The 19,949-nt window shown below is 37.9% G+C and overlaps 2 protein-coding genes across 10 annotated transcripts in view; both read left to right on the top strand.

Moving 5' to 3' along the window:
* gnao1a (guanine nucleotide binding protein (G protein), alpha activating activity polypeptide O, a) overlaps positions 1 to 8,297 on the top strand; it is a 79,590-nt gene extending 71,293 nt beyond the window's left edge. The window contains exons 7-8 of one of the 2 annotated variants that reach the window (XM_057347549.1): positions 5,242 to 5,395; positions 5,940 to 8,297. In XM_057347549.1, coding sequence (XP_057203532.1) covers positions 5,242 to 5,395; positions 5,940 to 6,127 — 342 coding nt within the window. In that variant the 3' untranslated portion in view covers positions 6,128 to 8,297. Of the gene's footprint in view, positions 1 to 833; positions 988 to 1,889; positions 4,444 to 5,241; positions 5,396 to 5,939 lie in introns of those variants that run through there. The other variant, XM_057347550.1, reaches the window with a different exon arrangement.
* Positions 8,298 to 14,642: 6,345 nt separating this feature from the next.
* cbfb (core-binding factor subunit beta) overlaps positions 14,643 to 19,949 on the top strand; it is a 32,088-nt gene continuing 26,781 nt past the window's right edge. For 2 of the 8 annotated variants that reach the window (XM_057348556.1, XM_057348552.1), the window contains exons 1-3: positions 14,644 to 15,180; positions 15,708 to 15,794; positions 17,470 to 17,586. In XM_057348556.1, the coding sequence (XP_057204539.1) occupies positions 15,103 to 15,180; positions 15,708 to 15,794; positions 17,470 to 17,586 (282 nt within the window). In that variant the 5' untranslated portion in view covers positions 14,644 to 15,102. Of the gene's footprint in view, positions 15,181 to 15,707; positions 15,795 to 17,469; positions 17,587 to 19,949 lie in introns of all 8 variants that reach the window. The other 6 variants (XM_057348553.1, XM_057348555.1, XM_057348557.1 and 3 more) reach the window with 6 other exon arrangements.

The raw sequence follows: 19,949 nt of genomic DNA, 5'->3' as shown, positions 1-19,949 counted from the left end.
CTTGTGCCCTAACCCTGTTGTAATGGTAACACTTTACAGTAACACTTTACAATAACGGTAACACTTTACAATAAGGTTGTATTTGCTTTTATTAATCCCTGTTACTGTAAATTAATGTCAATACAGTTATTCATGTTAGTTCATGGTGCAATTACTAATGCTAACAGACTAAACTAAGGTTTAATTTAAAATGTTGTACAATATTGTTAATTGTTAGTTAATGCATTACCTAAATGATAACAAATAGATCCTTATTGTAAAATGTTACCATTGTAATTTAACATGTTTCAGTCATAAAACACATGTGTTGCTGATTCTTTAAAAAACTAAACATTTGATTGGCTAACGCTGCAGTGTATTATGCAAAACCTATACAGATTGACTGACCCATCTCTGTCTGTCACCATTGCTTACACACATTAAAGGAAGTGCTTTCAACTCTGAATTCATTACTATTGAGATGATAAACAAATAATGAGCAAAATAATAATAATAATGTATTATTAAATATAATAACAATAACAATAATTATTAGTATAGTCATTGAAAATAACTAATTGTATTTTAATTTTGAAATTATAATAACTAGAAATAAAGTGAAAATATTTCTTTACAAATCTCCCAATTATTATTAACAGCAGATTAACCGAATGCATACACTATATTTTATTTCTGTCTCTGACTGTTTTCCCCTTCCATTTCAGTTCTTGTTTCACCTCGTATTCTTTTTATTCACTGAAAGCGTGATCGCACCTGAACATGTGCATGTGTGTGTGGCTGAGAGTGTGTCTGTACATTATAATGGGCTAACATCTTGTTTTTTATTCCTGCAGAATCGCATGTATGAATCTTTGAAGCTGTTTGACAGTATCTGCAACAACAAATGGTTCACAAAAACCTCCATCATTCTCTTTCTCAACAAGAAGGACATATTTGAGGAGAAAATTAAAAAATCTCCCCTTAGTATCTGCTTTCCAGAGTACACAGGTAAACTCATTACACTGGCGTTAAGCTGTGCGAGAAAACTAGGCTCACAGGGAAGAAAAGACTGATTTGATGAAAAGCAAAAATAATTGATGAAGAGAGGAGAGTAGAAGACCTTTCCAAAAACGAATTAACATAATAAATCTTCAACCCATCCTGTCATTTTAGTCCTTTTGGATGGATTCTCATCTATAACCTGGCATGCCTTCATGTCTTCATGCTCCAGCCTAGAAGGAAAAACAGCCAGAACAGTCACTCCTTAATTCTTTTCTCAGTTTTCAGTTTGTAGGAGCTGAGGTCTTATAGTTTCTTCTAGCATAGCTGTTCTTAACTCTATTGTGTGTTGTCGCCTCTGGGTAACAATCCCGTTTACTTCACTTTGCAAGCATATAATGCATCTGAGATGAGATAAATGAAGGGATGGTTAAAATGAAGGGTTGGTCACAGTCACACTACATGCTGGCAGTCATTTTAAAAATCAAGTCTGGCAGACTGCACCATGTGGAGGATGCACATTTCTGTTTTGGAGGGATGCCTGTAGACATTTTTTTTCTTTTAACATCCAGAATTATGTCTTACATTTGTTAGTGAGCTAAACTTCACAAATTATTGGCATGTTTAGAAAAAATGCTTACAGTAAATGAGTTTTTTTGCATATTATTTTCATAAAAGTAACATTCTCCTCTATACAATTGTCACACAGGCAGCCATTATTAAAGTATTTTAGCATTCACTTGTTACATTTATCATTTATTCACTCACTGTTGTGTTTGCCTTTTTTGCTTCCTTTCCCAATATTTTTTCAACATCCTGGCCTGTTTTTTTTGTCTATCTCATGTTTTATTTACTCTTTTTCTACCCTCCTGCTCCTTTTCCATCCTTGCCTGATTCATTCTGCTCTGCAGGTTCAGACATGTTTAAAGAAGCGGTGGACTACATTCAGTCCCATTTTGAGAGTAAGAACAAGTCAAATGACAAGGAGATCTACTCGCACACCACCTGCGCTACAGACACCAACAACATTCAGTTTGTCTTTGACGCTATTACCGATGTCATCATCGCCAACAACTTGCGCTTCTGTGGACTGTACTAATTCGCAAGATATGTGACTACTGTCCATGTACAGTTCTCAGAGGTGTTCTTTCTTTTATTTATAAGGCCGTGGATGCTAAATTTAAAACAAAGGTCTGGGCCTTGCTATTGATTTTGGTACGTTGTTACAAACGTAGGAATGGGCTTGAAATGACCTTCCTCAGCGATATGTTTGAGTGATGTCAAAAGATTTTGGTGCCAAACGGTCTCCACTACCTACTTTTTTCCTAACTGATATTGTAATGTCAGATCTGTCTTTATATCTTTATTACACAGTATTTAGATGAATAAATAAAACCAAATTTCATGAGTTATATGGCAATATATTGCATTCCAATAACTGTATATGGCCCCATTAATGTTCTGTGCACATATGATTACAAACTAATGCATTGTGAGATATGAATACCAAGAATTTTCACAAGCTGGCTCATATTACATGTGTTCTGAGTTGACAGCAATCCTAGAGTGTTGATGAAACACTAGGCTTGACATTTACTTGGCATTTGGAAGCGAGTGTAAATGTCCATTGCCCTGAGCCAAACCACAAAAATGTTTGCCTCTTAGCATCCTAAAAAACAACAGGACTCTTTAAAATGGGTTTTGGACATTTGAACCCATACACACAGGATACACCAATAATACACAATCATTTTCAAGTCATTTTGGTTAATTTTTGCATCGTGTTAAAAAAAGTTGTTTTGCTAATACTAAGAAGTGTAACATTATTACGGTATATGTACTGTACATACTGTATGGTATGATTGTATTGTATGGTCTGAATCCCCTACCTGTGTTTTTTAAGCAGTAATTTTAACTTTTGTGGTCTTAGAGAGACATAATATTTCAACAATTGAGTTAAAATACACATCACCAGCCCGCCGAACATTTGTTTTAGCTTCTGTCTGTATTTATATAGCTTGCTCCTAGTGACAATATAGCCGGTCATAAGCACTTTGTTTTTCATATTTGTTAAAGGCAGTTACAACAAAAGCTGCTTATTTTTTCATTGCTTTATATAGTGGCCAGTGAAGAATCGGTAGGAACATTCTGTAATAGACAGGAAGTTGAATAAACGCTCAGACACTCGCATTGTGCATCTTACAGTACGTCCTTTGCTTTGACAGCTAGGCCTTTATATGTCTGTACTATAAAGTAAATAATTCACAGTGCTACATGTGCTGTGAATGTTTGCCACAGGTTTGGATGGGTGTATAGCGTTTTTTAGTCTTAGTCGCTCTTTGTGAACATTTTAGTAAACTGTCACCTTGTCATCTTAGCTTCAGTCAGTTGCTACTGTAGCTACATTAAATCTGTGATAATTGTGATTTAATTTAATGTTTTGCTTCATACTGCCAAAGGACATAACAGAAAAACCAAGATGGTGACATTCATTTTATGAGTATGATGTAATGGTGTCCTGTTAAAACATAGTGACTTGTGCCAGTTGAGTTGTTATTTGTATTGTCGAGGCCAGTTCAATACCGAGTGCCAGTAAACTGATTCATTGGGTGGCTTATGTACTCTGAGTATTGTAAATAGTTTTACAGGAGAGAGCAAGCGTGTGCTATACGTTGCAAAGGACATCAGGGGCAGCAATAGTGTTTTATGTACTGTAAAGTTTGGCTTTAATCCCAAATTGATTGTTCATATTGAGATTGTAGTTTTAAAGAACAATTAGACGTGGCTGTGCATGGGTAATTGAGTCCGTCTGTTTCTGAGGGACAAAGGCCTGTTTGTTTGCTGGGTTGTTGCTGTACTGCAAAAATCTCTTGGCACTCACATCAGATTGACTGACTGATTTCTAAAGTAGTATGAGCATTACTATTTGCTATTGTAGTATGATTTACTTCAAATATACTTGAATTTATCTGTGTTTAATTCAGTGTACATCCTCATATAAATATGCAGCATGCACACCCTACAAAAAAGCTTTGAAAATGTTTGTTTTCCAGATATCTAAACATCCGGAGTCAACAGAGAATGCATTGATTTAATTTGATTTTCCCCTACAGATGAATACTATTGTAATTTATTTTAAATAGCGATGTTTGTTCTTAAAATAGTAGAATTCTTGGCCATGCGTATTTTTGCTTCCTAAGTACATTTTTCTCTTTTTTATGATATTATAACATGCGAATAAAAACAAGCACTAATTCAAAATATATTTTTTATTGCAATGCAGCATCACTCAGATAAAAGAATTCATTTTTATTGCTGAGGTGTAATCCCCTTGCCTTGGGGTTTCGTTTGTTTGTTTTTGTCAAACTGCTGTAATTGTTGTTTCTGTGTATCTCTCTTCAGTGATTATTTATTGAACAATGGATGTCTATTTATGTGACAAAATAAAGCGCTTATGAAATTCGGTGTGTGACATTAACTTATTCTGTGTGTTTTCCTCTCTCACACACATAAAAAGAGGCTGTGAATGTTGCTGATTAAATGTATTTTTTTGCATAATTACAATGTTAGTACTGATGATTGCTATTCTGTATCCTTACACTCTTAAAAATAAAGATTGTTCAAAGTTATGCCAAAGAACCATTCAGTCAAAGGTTCTTCAGAGAACTATCTCTTTCTTAATTTTTATAATATAAAGAATTTTTTTTTCGCACAAAGAGCCTTTTGTGAAACAGAAAGGTTCTTCCGATGTTTAAGGTTCTTTATGGAACCATTTAGAGAAGAAAGGCTTTTCTATGGCATCATGAAGCACCTTTATTTTTAAGAGTGTACATGGATTCAGCTTATGTTCATATCTGTCTTTCCTGCCAACTTTTCACCTAATTGTTACCAAGACTTGTTTTCATATCTAATTTTTTAATCGAATCAAAGTTAATATATGATTAGATGCTGTCAATGCAAAGTTAAAACAATTTCCAGTTCTCCTGGCCCATACTGTAGGTATAGGATCCTGTGGACATGTGCATGTCCAAATCAAACTTCAAAAATCAATGTTGTTCCTGCAAAGTCATATGAGAGAACATATTGAGAACAATTTTCAGATACATTTTTTTGGGGGCTTTTAACTAGTTGCTTATCTTGGCTCAACCACTTTTGCTGTTTGTATTTCTCCACTAACTTTCTGGTTTCTTTTTCTCTGTTTGCCTCTTGTTTTCCATTTCTCTCTCTCTGTCTATCCCTTTACTCTGATTTCTTCTCTTGCAGAATCGCATGCATGAGTCTCTTATGCTGTTTGATTCCATCTGTAACAACAAATTCTTCATTGACACTTCCATCATTCTCTTCCTCAACAAGAAAGATCTGTTTGCTGAAAAGATCAAGAAATCTCCCCTGAGCATCTGTTTCCCTGAATACACAGGTAAGAACACTCTCATTTATTTATTTAGCAGACCCTTCTATCCAAAGCAATTTAAAAATGAGACAGAATTTAATATTTTGTCAAAGAATAAACAAAATACTTTACCAAGTCGTTAATGTAGACTGAAAACATCTTGCATCTCGAAAGAACATTGAAACAAGGGTGGAGCCGTAAAAGGTTGGATGTCTGCAGGTCTGATAAAACACAGTTCACTGCCTCTGTTAGACCCATTCATGCCCTTCAACACCCTCCATGTCACTTTAAAATTATCGCTCGATTTCAACATGTATACAGCAGCTTTTTACACTGAGAATCTGTTTCATAAGGAGTCAAAGCCAGGAAGAGAAGAGACATTTCTGAATGTCAAAAGTCACCAGGGTCATTTTAAATCCTGGAACTAATGAGCATCTAGAATGGCAAGCGCGCGGCCAGTGTGAAGCTCAGAGTGCTTCTTTTATGCAGTTTTGTTGATTTTGGGATAATGTCAGGACATCTTTCTATGTCTAAACCTCTCTCTTTCTTATCTGCACATCCTTATGTGTAGGTCCAAACACCTATGACGATGCAGCTGCTTACATCCAAGCACAATTCGAAAGCAAGAACCGCTCGCCTAATAAGGAGATCTACTGTCACCTGACCTGTGCCACGGATACAGGAAACATCCAGGTGGTGTTCGATGCCGTCACCGACATCATCATCGCCAATAACCTGCGAGGTTGCGGCTTGTACTGAGGCCTGCCCCTTTCCTCTGGAGCCACTTCTTTGGAAATGATTATTATTGAAAATGCAAGTTGGTAAATAATGATAACGTTAATTTTAAAATAGGCACATACAAATATATAAATATATTATATATATGAAATGTTTTTAGTTTGTCTTTCAAGGAGCTGCCAACAGAACTGATTTCTTATAGAAACCCAGCCTTTATGGTTTTAGAACAAAGTTGGGACCTTTTCGTGTTTTCATTTGGTCGTCGTTTTGTTTTTGTTTTTCTTTGCTGTTGTATGTTTTGTTCTCCCCTGTACTCCACTGTGTCTTTATTGTTTTGACTAAACAACCCTCATTTGTTTTGCGAAATCTCTTTTCGTTACTGTTTTTTATCGTGTTAATGTCATTGTATGTATATTTATTACACAAATATCATTCAGGGGGATGACCTGTACATGTTTGCCTGAGAATACTTTGATGATAATGTGATGATACAAATCAGTGATAGTTAAACCCATGGCTTAAACAGTTATGCTAGTCTCGAGCACTACAGTTCAAGTCAGTTGAGCCAATTTGCATACGTAGCGTGTCCCTCTTCTGGTTTGTTCATCAGATTTGGTTTTCACTGCGATTTCCCATAGTGCTGTTCGATATTGTAGAGAACGGAAACATGAGATTGCACCCGCCAGTCTTTTCTTACGTTTCTATACCCATCCCCGTCACTTCCGCAGGTCAGCTCTCCTGGCCGTGTCGATCTCTGGGGAAGGGCCCGCTCAGCGCCCCTCAAACCACCAAATCCAACGATTGCGAGTGTCATATCAGTGCCAACCTTCTGAGAATGACTTGTCTGGGAATAGGACTAGGAACACTAGGTCACTGTTACGAGAGTTTATTAACATTGTCTTGTATGGAACTTTTACTTTTTTATTGTTGTTGATTAATTTATTAATGTATTTATTGATCATCTGTCCCACACACTTCCTTTGTACTTACTACACCTTCTCCATTCTTCTACATCTTGTCCTTGGTTACCCTGACTTCTTCATTCCTTCACTTCCCTAGATTTCCTGTTTTAGTTGGCTGGGTAATGGAGTCCCATGTCTCTGATAGCATGACCCCTCAGCCTTTGTATAAAGAAACAGCTAACTGCTTCACATAGCTAATGGTGCGAAAATGAAGAAAATTTTTAAAAAGAAAAAAAAAGAGGAAACGGGAAAAAAGACAGCTGCAACAGAAAGAGAGGGTTATAGTGTGGGTGGGGTTGTATGGGAGGGGGGGTAGATGTAGGGCTCAGGGTCACGATATCCTGACCAATGATGTGGAGGCTTGCAGACTAAGGTCCTTGGGCTGTCAGTCTTTGTAGAAAGCTGTAGATCCTTCAGTTCTAGAATCTTTACAAGTAGAAATAATTGAAAAAAGAAGAAATGTCAAAAAAGGATGATTATGACAATAATAACAAATGATGATGACGATGAAACCAATATCAATGATTATTCTGTAATATTATTAAAGGTATATTTCTTGTGCTTTGTAGCTACAGAACTTTTTTTCTCTCCCCCCTTTTTTAAAAAAAGAATTTTGCAAGGGTTCCTGTGATCCACTCTTGAACCGTTCTTACCGACTTAACCCATGTTGATGTTGATGAACTGTACCAATAATTTTTGCCTGTTCGCCCTGCATTGCGATGTCTTTACTTAGCCTGAATTACAGTATATGTATTGATTTTTTATTTGTTTTTGGAAGAAACCACTTTTTGGTGGCATGGCCCTGCTCCTTGTGCTGGAGAGGCGGGGCTGCGTACGGCTGTACAGATTCATGCGCTTTCTCTTGGTTTTTTGAGAATTGTACTCAAACACCTTCCAGGTCTGCATAGAAAAGCACAGCTCTCACCTATCACACACGTAGATTTGGAAAGATGTATCTCTCCCCCCTCTGCCTTCTCAGTTGAAATTCAAAGAAAAGAAAAAACTGTACAATTACCTACACCACTTTTGATTTCTCCTTCCCTTCTTTTTTTTAATTCCTTTCTTTTTCTCTCCAAGTGAATGCTTTTGTGCTGCTTTTCTCCCTCTTCTTTAGTGAATGGTTGTTCTTTCATGTGGGATGTTCGTGCTGGAAAACCAATCGAATGTAGTGTTTACATTAAAAGCCACAGTTTTCATGACTACAACCTTGAGCTTTTCGGTTTTGATTGTTCGTCATCACCTAAAAGTGTTGTCTACCTGTTTTGTCATTTACTGTATATATTACACTGTAAACATAAGAGTGCTACCAAGAATTCAATTCATTCATTTAAATGCACAAGGGCTTTAAGTTTATGTATTATTATCGGAGGATAAACAGAGGCACTGTCAAGTAGAGTTTTCAGGTAAGAGTGAAAAATGCTTTTTCTCAACTCAAAGATGGCTTCAATTAAACCACTGATCTTGTGTCCCAATCCCATTTTTTGGGGGGCATTCCAGTCTGTAGCTCTACGTACCACTTCTTAAAATACAGCAAGTGTTATTTACTAAAAATCTTTGTTATTGAAGCCGCTCCTACCCAACATAACAGAACACTGAGATGAATGGGGAAATGAAGGAAGTGCGTTTGAATCTCAGGGGACATAATTATGTTTCTGTGCCTCTTAAGTGTGTCTTTAACCAGACAGCATTTGATGGAGTAGAGGAGATGGTCAGTCACTCTATACATCATCAAAGGAGGAAGGGCCACTTTGTGCCAGTCTGACCGGATGATAATTGGAGTTTCACATGTGGAATGAGAGACAGAAAATGAGTTTGAGTGTGTGTATGAGTTACCTTAAGAGGATGAAATGCAGAATATGATGGCATTCTGAGAGTAATTGCTATCGACTCTTTTCCATCTCAACCCAGGTTTTATAGTTGTTGTTGAGAGCTAAAGGCTCCACCAAATAGCATATTCTTGTATTTTGTATCTGTATAAATATAGTATAAAATTATAGTGTAGTACTAAAGTTTTGCAGACTACTTGGCCTGTGACTGGAGCAAAATATTGAAGACAACGTTGCATTGAATAGTGAGCCTATTCCCCATTTAGGTCATTCTTCTCCCTCTTCTGGCGGTGATGTGTAATAGCAGAAGATAACGCACCCATATATTGTGCTGTGCTCATTCGATCAAGTGGACACCAATAGGCCTACTGGAGAACCTTAAGATAGATCCAACAGAATTAAGTTTCACACAAAGAATTCACACATTTGCATGTTTAAATAAATGTGGCAAATAGAATTTGTTTCTACTAATAGCCTATTCAACCGAAACAACCAGTCATGTGTAAGGTAATGCTGTAGATGCCAACATTACAAGGTATAATAACAATATTCTGTTTCATTTGACTCGTATCTCCTAATTACAGTATGAAAAGCTGAACATAGGCTACATTATCTAAACAGGATGTGGGCCATTGTGCTCTGTGATGTTGAAGTAAATCAACCTTGTAATCACACAATGATGAGTCAAGTGTAGTGTCTTGGTATGCCCTAAAATTCAATCCCAGGACCCTGTCAGCTATTTCTCCACAAACACACACATAAATGCACACACACACTTAAGTTATTTATAGTGCAGCACCACTGTCTGCCTGTTGCTAGGATACGGCCTGGTGCAGATAAGGTGCAATACCCAATGCTTTCATCATTGGTATTTTGATGTACTTTGTCACAAATTTTTATGTTACTCCACACTGAATAAAACAACATGATTTACTGCCCAGGCACAAAACGGAAATTCTAAATATTTTTCTAGTTTTTATAAAACACTATATCAAATTGCACACCTTCTGGATAAATAAAGACAACAAATAGGATTTTAAAAAGTTTTTATTTTAATAGATTTTGGGAATAGGTGTGTGTGTGTGTGTACTGTACTGTGCAGTAGGCCAAGAGAAAATGCTGATCAAGTGTAGATCATAAAGGTCAAGACCTCAAAGCTGCCGTTTCCATGGAAACTGCATCAATTACTCTTTTGTCCCATCACTGCTGGAATGATGTCAGCTGCATCATCAGTGCAGTTTACCTTTTCCTCTCCCAATTATACCTGAACCCCCCGAACTCTCTGCAATCAGTATGCAAATATTGTGATCCCTGGTGAGAAACAGAAGAACAGTTTTTCACAAAACACCCTGCAAAGTGGCAAATATTTCAGTACCTGCTATAATAGAGGAGTGATGAAGGGGTTTATTAATGAAAGCTGTAATAAAAGAAAAGGGTTAAATCATCTAAACGTTTCCTAAGCCTACCTCTCTGCAGTGGTATGTAAAAAAATCTTAAAATTAGGTTTTGTGGGTAAGAGGCTCTGCAGTGTAGAAGCTACACTTTATTTAAAACAATTCTAAACAGTTTTTACACTTAATAAGGATTAAGAAACATAAAATAAGAATACGTTTTTGCTTTTAAAATCCCCATATAGACAGATTAATTTAGTTAGTAGTTTTAATTCAGTAAGGGGTTTTATTATTTATTTAAAATATTGTTTATTATAATATGATATTTTAAATATTCATTATATTATATTATATCATATTATATTTATATATCTTTTTATTTACAGTTCCTTTTATATTTTTTAATGTAATTATTAATTAGGTTAAAAAGATATATAAATGTTTTGAATAGTGTGCTTTTTAGATTAATCAACTGTGGGGATATTATTTTGCATGATCAGCCGACATAACAGTACAATTGTACACTACAGTATTTACAAAAAGTGCAAAACAATAAATAAAGATATGACAATGTACAAATGTCAAAAATATACATATAATGCACAAGATATAAACAGAATATTTAAAAAACCCAGGATGTATATAATGATACCAAAACAATCTACACAGGGTACAAAAATGCAAAGGATATACAGTACACTGTATAGTTGAGGTAAAAAGGAAGGCTGAACCTACAAAAAGTGTATGTGTGACATTTAAGTTTTTATTCACAGGTGTAATGTGAATGAGGTGTGGCCCACTAGTCCACCAGAAGGTCCATGGTGCCTCTGGTTTTAAGGGATGTGTTAAACAGCTTTATTGCTGAAGGCACAAAAGACCTTCGATAGCGTTCACTGTTGCACCGGGGTGGAATACTTCTGCAGCTGAAATTACTCCTCAATTCAGCAAGCGTGTTATGAAGAGGGTGAGAGGTGTTGGCCATGATGATCGAAAGTTTGGATATCATTCTTGTTTCAGCAACCACCTCCAGCGGAACCAGATCCTCTCCAATGACAGATCTTGCCTTGATCAGTTTGTCCAGTCTGTTGACATCACCCACTTTCACACCAGTGCCCCAACACACCACAGCATAAAAGAGGGAACTGGCTACCACTGACTGGTAAAACATGTGGAGCATTTTATTGCCCAAATTGAAGGACTTCGGTCTCCGCAAAAAGTAGAGTCGACTTTGGCCTTACAAAAACTTTTAAAGTGGACTTTTTCTCCACAACAGATGTAAAACTGACTTTTGAGGACATAAAAACGAACACGACATGAGCGACAGCAGAAAAACCTTAATCAAGCCCTCCCTCTGGTGGACATAACCGGAAGTGACGCAGCCCTTTGCTTCGAGTCTCACTGTGTCACGTTTCTCAGACATTTTTGGACTTCACTTCCAAATATACGCTGTTATAAAAAGAAGACCTGCACGCGGACTGCACAAGTCGTAAGTCACTATAAAAAAGCACGTCAAAATGCTTATTGGTGGGGTCACTTTGCTGTAAATGTGTGATGACATGATACTTACTTGGCCTGTTCAGACAGCCAACGTGATGTGAAAACATTTTATGTGCACTCAGAAATAAACCGACCCTCACATAACATCTCTTGCAAAATAACAACCGTGAGCAGACGCTCGGATTTCTTTCCCGCCTGAAATCTGAGAGTCGGTTATTTTGCTTTGTGAGTCGCCTCGGCCGGCAGACTGACTGACGGACACCGATGCCAAACCCGGTGGGTCTCGCCGTCTGACCTTGCAACACCCCCTTTAGGTTTCCTCGCGGCACGGGTCCAGCAGCGACAACTGCCACTCGCATCTTGTGCCATTGACGCGCACTGCGCGTGAGAACCGGGAGACCCGAGGAAATTCTGTAACACCGTTAATCATCACAGGCGCTGATACTGCGGCTGATTCTCAGTCACTGACGTCTTCTTCTGAGCGCAGCTTAATAACCATGTGTGTAAATACAGCAGAAACGTGACAAATATGAATTCCTGCATGAGTTTAAACTGAACAGACAGACAGGCAGACACACAGATGACACAATGAATTTGCACTGTACTGTACACAGACACAACAAACTCATTTGCAAGTTGCTTTGTTTAAAAGCGTCTGCTAAATGTGTAAATGTAAGTACACAGTCCTGCATGATTTTTAGAGCCAAGACAAGGCAAACAACCTGAGCTTTTTTCACAGTGTCAATGTCATCAGCATCTCTGACCTCTTACATGATTCTGTACTCTTGTATAAGGTCATGTTTTTGTTTACTGTCTTTGTTTCTACTAAGAGGCGTAGTGTGCGCTCAGACTTCCAGAGCTATGTTTAGCTTCTTTAAATCACATCATTATCTCGACAGCACCTGAGCTTTGTTTAGCATGCAGACACACACCAACAAAGCCAAACTTGTATAGTCAGCAGAGCTATTATGTGTCTGACTTGTTTGCCTGATGCAATTTAATATTTAATATTATCCGTGAACAAAAGATTACCCTACTTATATTTTCAAATCTCTTGAAATCCTGCATGGTTGAAGAGGTGTAAAACACTGGGGATTTCTTGATCTGTTGTTTATGTGTTGTTTAAGTGCAGCTTTCTGTGGCAAGCTATTTAGAAATACTTGACGGAAAACTGCTGAGAACTACACGCAAGAAACTTTTCTCCTTGTTGTAGACATTGCAAAATAAAAATCTCCACCAAAGTTTTCAAGTGACCCCTGAGTGCAGTCTTTAGTGGTAAAGTCTTATTTGTCCATTCAGCTGAAACCTATTGGAAAAGACACCTAGCCTCTAGACTGCGAGCACTCTTGTCAAAATGGGTCTCCGAACGGTAACCACAGAATATTTCATTAATTAATGAGTGTTATGTGGTGCTATTAAAGCACTCACACGCCCCATTTGGCCCAAAGCACAGCCTTTTAACACATTAACTCACCACAGATCTCAATCTAATGCATGAGAAAGAGAGAAAAACAGAGACAAGCTAAACTCATCATACGCAGTCTGCGAGGAGTCATATCTGTCATATCTGCAGAACTGGCACACAAACCCAACTCATAAGAGATGTTTGTTGTCAAAATTTTTAGAGTGAGATCATACAATAATGATTTGATTCTAATGGACTGCCACTCCTTTGATTGATTCTAACGGCCTGCCACACCTAATGCAGACCTACAATACAAAATGAATGAATGTACATTTGCGAAGCAGGGTAGCCCTGGCAGTTTCTGCTAATGGGTACTAAACTAATAATGTCCTGCATGGGCAAGTAAACCTTAAAGGAGCAGTTCACCAAAAAATAAAAATTATGTCGTCATTTACTCACCCTCGAGTTGTTCCAAATCTGTATAAATTTCTTTAATCTGATGAACACAGAGAAAGATATTTGGAAGAACGCTTGTAACCAAACAGTTCTTGGCCACCATTGACTTGGGTGAATTGTCCCTTTAACACAAACACACGTCTAAATGACTTCCATCGTCTTTATGTAGAGCTAATTTTCAGTTATTATAGACTAGCTCCAATGGGAAACCTTTTAGAATTTTAAAATGTATTACTTTAAATTACATTGACATTGACAAGGCATTCCAAATGTCTTCAATGGCCAGTTAGTGAGGACACCTCATGGACTTAAATTCCTTTCATACCAAGCTGATGATATTTATTTGACACCTAACACTTACAGTACGTAAACTTGTTGATGTTTGTACTTTATACTAGTGGACTAAAACATATTTGTATCAAACTTCAGCTCTGCTCTTTCTTGTTATTCTGTACATTAATCTGACATTTGAAGTGCTCGAAACTTATTTAAAAGACAATAAGTGCCAGTGATGAAATCTGTCTGCTAGATCTGACAGGGTTTGTATTTTTTCAGCGTTCATCATTCTCTCTTCATTCTTGCGTCCTGAGAGAAGCATGAGAACTGGCATAGAAAGGATAATTATGTTTGTTTCAACACCAAATGTTTGACCACATGTGTTGTAATGCACTGAACTTGCAGAGACCACATCAAAATCATTATAGAAGCTACTATTGTTTAAATCGTTTCGTCTATATACTGTATTTATTCATCGGCATGTCTGTCTGTCTTGGTATTTTGGTTCAAAGAGCATTCTCTGCCCTTTTGTTTATCTTGGGTGAATTACAAACATATGTGGATGCCCCAGAAGTTACTTAATATCAAAAGTAACTTGTTTAAAAGTTTTTATGCAACGCATCTTTTTACCTGTGTACCTCAGCTATCACGTGACAGTAACTACACACGGGTAACTTCGACCGAGCATCTCGTTAAGATCTCACAGAAAGAAACCGAGCCCCCAGAAGTTGTGGTGTATTTAACGCCTGCGCACACACGGTCGATAGTGAAGAGAATTGTGAATGGGGGGAGTATTTTGGGTGTACAGTCATAAGTCGGACTCCGAGGAGCCAGGAAGTAACTGTGAGCCATGCAGCTCATGCGACGGATAAAGTAGAGCGAGCAAGCGTCTGTTGTCAGCAGTCGGAGATCACACGCGCGAGAGTGAGGAACAACAGCCCACAGCAAATTAGTGCCAAATTTATTGCAGCAGTGCTCAGCGACCCCACAGGAGGCGAAAGTCGAGGGACATTTCATATTTACAAGAAAGCAAATTTAACACTAACTCATTGCAACACACTTCATCATAAGAAGAAAAAAGACGGAAGGAAATAAGTGCGGGACTGGGGAGTTTCAAGTCAACTCTTCTCTCTTTGCAAGTTTAGACTAGTAAAATAACAAAATTGATCACATCGCATTCAAGATGCCTCGGGTGGTCCCGGATCAGAGGAGCAAGTTCGAGAATGAGGAGTTCTTCAGGAAACTCAGCCGCGAGTGCGAGGTGAGCGGTGAGCGCGATTCATTCGGTCAAGTGGCGGAAACAAAGTTGAACCTCTCGTCTGACATGAAAACAAGCGTGTCATCGCCTTTCTTTATCAGCCTCTGTGGTGGCTGCTAATGCAAACACCTGGAAAAGTTATTTACCGACTCTTTCCAGGCAGGGAAATGAATTAATTGATTTTTTAACATCTCAAGCATCTATCCATTTTCAAAAGAAAGATCTACATTAAAGACGCGCTGGATGGTTTCCAGCGCAGGGCATCACCTTTTAACTCTTGCCTAATATTGAAAGTTTATTAGCTTTTTATATACAACGAAAAACATCAGTCAATTTCCGTATCAAATGTGTACTTCATCAAGGCGTTTTGTTTCTCAGCGTTATTTCCTCTAGCTTGCAAATATGCTCATCATTTGAGTAGGCTACGAATTAGTTCACCTCGGGTCATGTGTCTTTTAAAAGGCGATTCTTGGCTAAAGAAGCCCTTTGATGATGGGACTTGTTTTGTGATTCTTCATCCCCGTTTACAGATAAAGTACACGGGTTTCCGAGACCGGCCGCACGAGGAGAGACAAGCTCGCTTTCAGAACGCGTGCCGGGACGGCCGTTCAGAGATAGTGAGTACACTCACCTCACAGGACCATTTACATTCATTTCACTAACCCGCCGGCAGTGTTGCTTAGCCTAATTTTTGTTTAAATTGATTAAACAGACATCCGGAACTATGCTGTCAGCAACCAAAACTATGTTCCGAATACTTCCTCTTATGTATTGAGCGCAAAAACATCGCTGAAGTCATTTTATGTAAATGTATAATAAGCCATAGGCTATATTAACACGTTGCATTGAATTCATTCAGTTATTGATAGGACACTGCAGAGAATTAAGAAATGCTTGGATGTAGTGTGACTTTCGGCTGGTTTTAATTGACTTATAACAACACGTCTCAAGGGTGGAGATACACTGTATCAGCATCTTCAAAAATACACGGCATAGCCTAATATGTTTGAGTCGACCTCTATTCATGCCACGTATTTTATTTTGTTTGTTTAATTTGAATAGTTATTTTCAAAATTCTTTAAATTCACTTTAGATTACATATCATTTTGATAATTTGGAGAGACATATCGTTTGTATCTTATGTTTTGAAGCCATTTTAAGATGGCTTTATACTGTTAATATTCCTAATAGTAAATTACCTCAACTACAGTATAAATGTATATTTCTGCTTTTATTAAAGACAGCACATGATATATTGCTGTATTATAAAGCTGAAATGCACCATGGCATTTCTTTTTTTATTGGTTAATTAGACTTTTTTTGCAGGGAAAATTTCCTACTGATTTGGATGTGTTCTAGAAATGTTAATTAATCACTGCAGAAAAAACAATCATATTTCATTGACCAGTGACACAACGTATAAAGCATTTGCAATATTTACTTCAATAAAATAAATAAATACAACTAACAATGCCAAACCTTAACAAGTAAAATGTTGAGATTCTCAGACAAACACTTACTGCAGTGTAAAAATATGGAAAATAGCTTTACAGATCTCTTCCTCTCTATGAAGAATACGCTGTATGTTTAGTTGTTGTTTAATAGGATTTACAAGGTCACAATGTTTTTCATGGATATGTTAGTACAAGTGCAATTGATTGAGAAATAATCAGATGAAAATAAATGGCAGAATCATGTTAAACCAATTATTTCACTTAAATTGATTTTAATATATTTTTGTAAATATACATAAACTAATTGCAATACACAATTATAAACAATACAGCACGGTTCTGCAACAGAGTTTAGCATAAAATCCTGTATTTTTATCGTGCACGCTCCTTGAAAACATTATTGAATTATTGTACCATAATTCAAAACCTTTACAGCTCTCCTGTTGCTATTAATGCAAGTGAGGGGCTGCATTTAAAACAAGTTATTGATTTTGTACCCTCTCCGTTTTTGTTCTGTCTCTGTCAGTCATGCACCCGTGCTTTCTGTCTATACTCAAACTCAGTTGGATGCAGACCAGTTTGCCAGCACCAAGCATTGGTAAAATAGAATCAGATGTGTGTAACTCAATACCTCAAATAGAAAAAAAGATGACTTAGGTTTTCTCTTTGCGTTTGCCCCACCACCCCCTCCTCCCATCTTTTCCTGATGTTTTGAGCCCTGGCCTTGGCTCCAGGCATTCTCCTATCCTCTCTGATGTGAAAACAGAAATGACGGGCTGCATAATTTATGCTCGGGCCTGGCTTTCTTATCCTGTTTGTATTGATTTCCCTCTAAAAGGCTTTTGTGGCGACCGGCACCAACCTCTCGCTGCAGTTCTTCCCAGCCAACCTTCATGGCGATCAACGGCAGGCGCCCACCCGAGAATATGTGGATTTCGAGCGGGAGACAGGAAAGGTACTCCTGACACATTTTTATTCACAATTCATTCCTGTCCACTTTTAAACTCACCTCCATCTTAATCTCTCCCAACATCTCCCTTTTCAAAAAAGTTTTTATTAAATGGCTAGTTCTATAAACGCACACATGTGACCGCATACACTATATTAATATGTGAAGTTGCTTTGTTGCTTGTCAATAATAGCTGTGTCAAGTGCACATCCTCTCTTGGCTTATTGTTTTAACACACGCTCCCATACAAATGTATTGTATTAGAAAGGGACAAAAGTGTTGTGATAATATCCCAGAGTAACATGCAAAACTGTTATGAAAACCTTTTGTCAGTTTCAGTTTGCTACATACATGATTTATGAAATCTGAGGAATGATTGGAGAAGTCATTTCTTTTTCTCTTTCATCTCTTTTCCCTCCATTTCGCATAGCAGAGGAAGTGTGTCACTTTTTTGAACCAGACGTATGCATGGTTCAGATGGGCAGAACCCTTGATTTTCCATAATGATACGTTTCTCTCAAACACATCGTAAGGAAAAACGAGCGCTTGAAATATTACGCTGCAGGCAGCAAGAAAAACACTCCCTCCTGAATGAAACATGGAACGGTTTTCCATTTTTTCTTGAAGCTTTTGAGTTTTATTTCTGTTGCAGTATTATTTCAGACACGCTCATTGGTTTTTAATTTTTGAATGGGTCTTTCAGCAACTCCCTCTTGTTTTTCTGGATTTAGGGAATGTTTACACAGCCTCCCTAAAGCCATAAGAATGTAAAATAAAACCATACTGTCTATGCTCCATTTTTAACCACGTATTAAACTATGCATTCATTTCTGTTATTCTAGTCAGAGCTGTCTGTGTCCGTTAAAGATCTATAACAAAGAACTCTCTACACGTTAGGTCTGTAATGTCACTTTTTTAAAGCGTGTTGTGGCTGACACTGTGAACAACACAGTTGAAACAGACACTCGGCTCCCCTGCATTCTCCCATTATTGCATCGGCATGAGATCATTAAGAGATCAAGGTCAAATGTGACACATTCATTTCCCATCTTGTTTATCACAAATTCTCATGTTGTTATTTCTCCCGCTGTGTGTCTGTTCTGTGATACAGTACTCTCTGCTGAGAGGGACATAAGTAATTGATACTGCACGGCATTCGGTCAGGCGTTTGTTATCTGCACACGCAACTAACGCATCTGTGCTGTCACACTTCCTAAATATGATACGAATTTAATTCAAGTCTTCTAAAGCTAAAGCATCTTGCAAAGATGGGTTTACAGTCCATAAACACATCCTAAAGTCTGATTAGGAAATACGCTGCCGGCACAACAGCTTTATGGATGGTTGCACAAGACCAATTAATGCAAACGCTCGAGCCGTATTAAATAGCGTATTGCCTCCGGTTCTTTTCGGGTCACCCTGGAGGCCTTTCCCTTCAAGTCTTTACGCAGAAGAGTGTTTCTGTGAGGCACTTATTGGCTTTATTTGTGTGTTTACCACAAGCCGTCTCAAAGCTGCCGTTGGATCTCGTGCCGTTGCGGATCTCTTCACGGACGCTGCCTCACTGAGATGTGCTCATTAAAAATGCATCCGTGAGAAATCAATGGACCTTTTGGCCCCGTGGCTGACGGACTAATCTTTGGCTGTTAATTATTTAAAAGGGTGTGAAGGGTGTGCACGTCGAGCCCCGTGCTGACGGGCCGTCGAGCATGCGTGCTTCTGAGCCACGGCTCACTGGTAATCCTATCCACCTGCCTGTCACCTCTGCCAGAACTCAGATCCATGCAGCTTTAATGAGCCTCACACGTCTGCCTTCAAAATACAGCCCACGCGACGCATACCCTCATTCTCTCCGCTTCCTGCCCGACACACATGCCCGTTTCATCACCTGAGGTTTAGTAGACTTATTATGCTTTGTTGCAACTACCTGTTTGGTACTATTGTTGAATCAAATCAGTTAAATACAAGCTTAAACAATGGGTGAATAAATTTTTTTGTCAGAATTAGGTTACCAAAAAGATGTTTTGAAGAAAGTTGGTAACCGAACAGCATCGGCACCCATGCAATTCTGTGTGGACACAAAACCAATGCAAGTGAATAGGTGCAGGTTACCAACATTTTTCGAAATATCTTCATTTGTGTTCTGCGGAAGAAAGAAAGTCACACAGGTTTGAAATTACAAGAGGGTGAGTAAATGATGACAGAATTTTCATTTCTGGGTGAACTATCACTTTCAGGTCACAACGTGGTCACAACTTTTTCACTTTTACACTCGCTAGTTTTCCATCCCAATCATTTTTTAAAGAGCACATTGTCACCTGTTTTAAAAGCTGTTTTAAAAAAAAAGGAAATACAATTTCCCGAGCGAG

Source organism: Triplophysa rosa, linkage group LG12 (genome assembly GCF_024868665.1).
Source record: "Triplophysa rosa linkage group LG12, Trosa_1v2, whole genome shotgun sequence".
Taxonomy (NCBI): domain Eukaryota; kingdom Metazoa; phylum Chordata; class Actinopteri; order Cypriniformes; family Nemacheilidae; genus Triplophysa; species Triplophysa rosa.
Note: the sequence above shows the minus strand (reverse complement) of the source record. Positions and strands in the feature narration are given on the sequence as shown.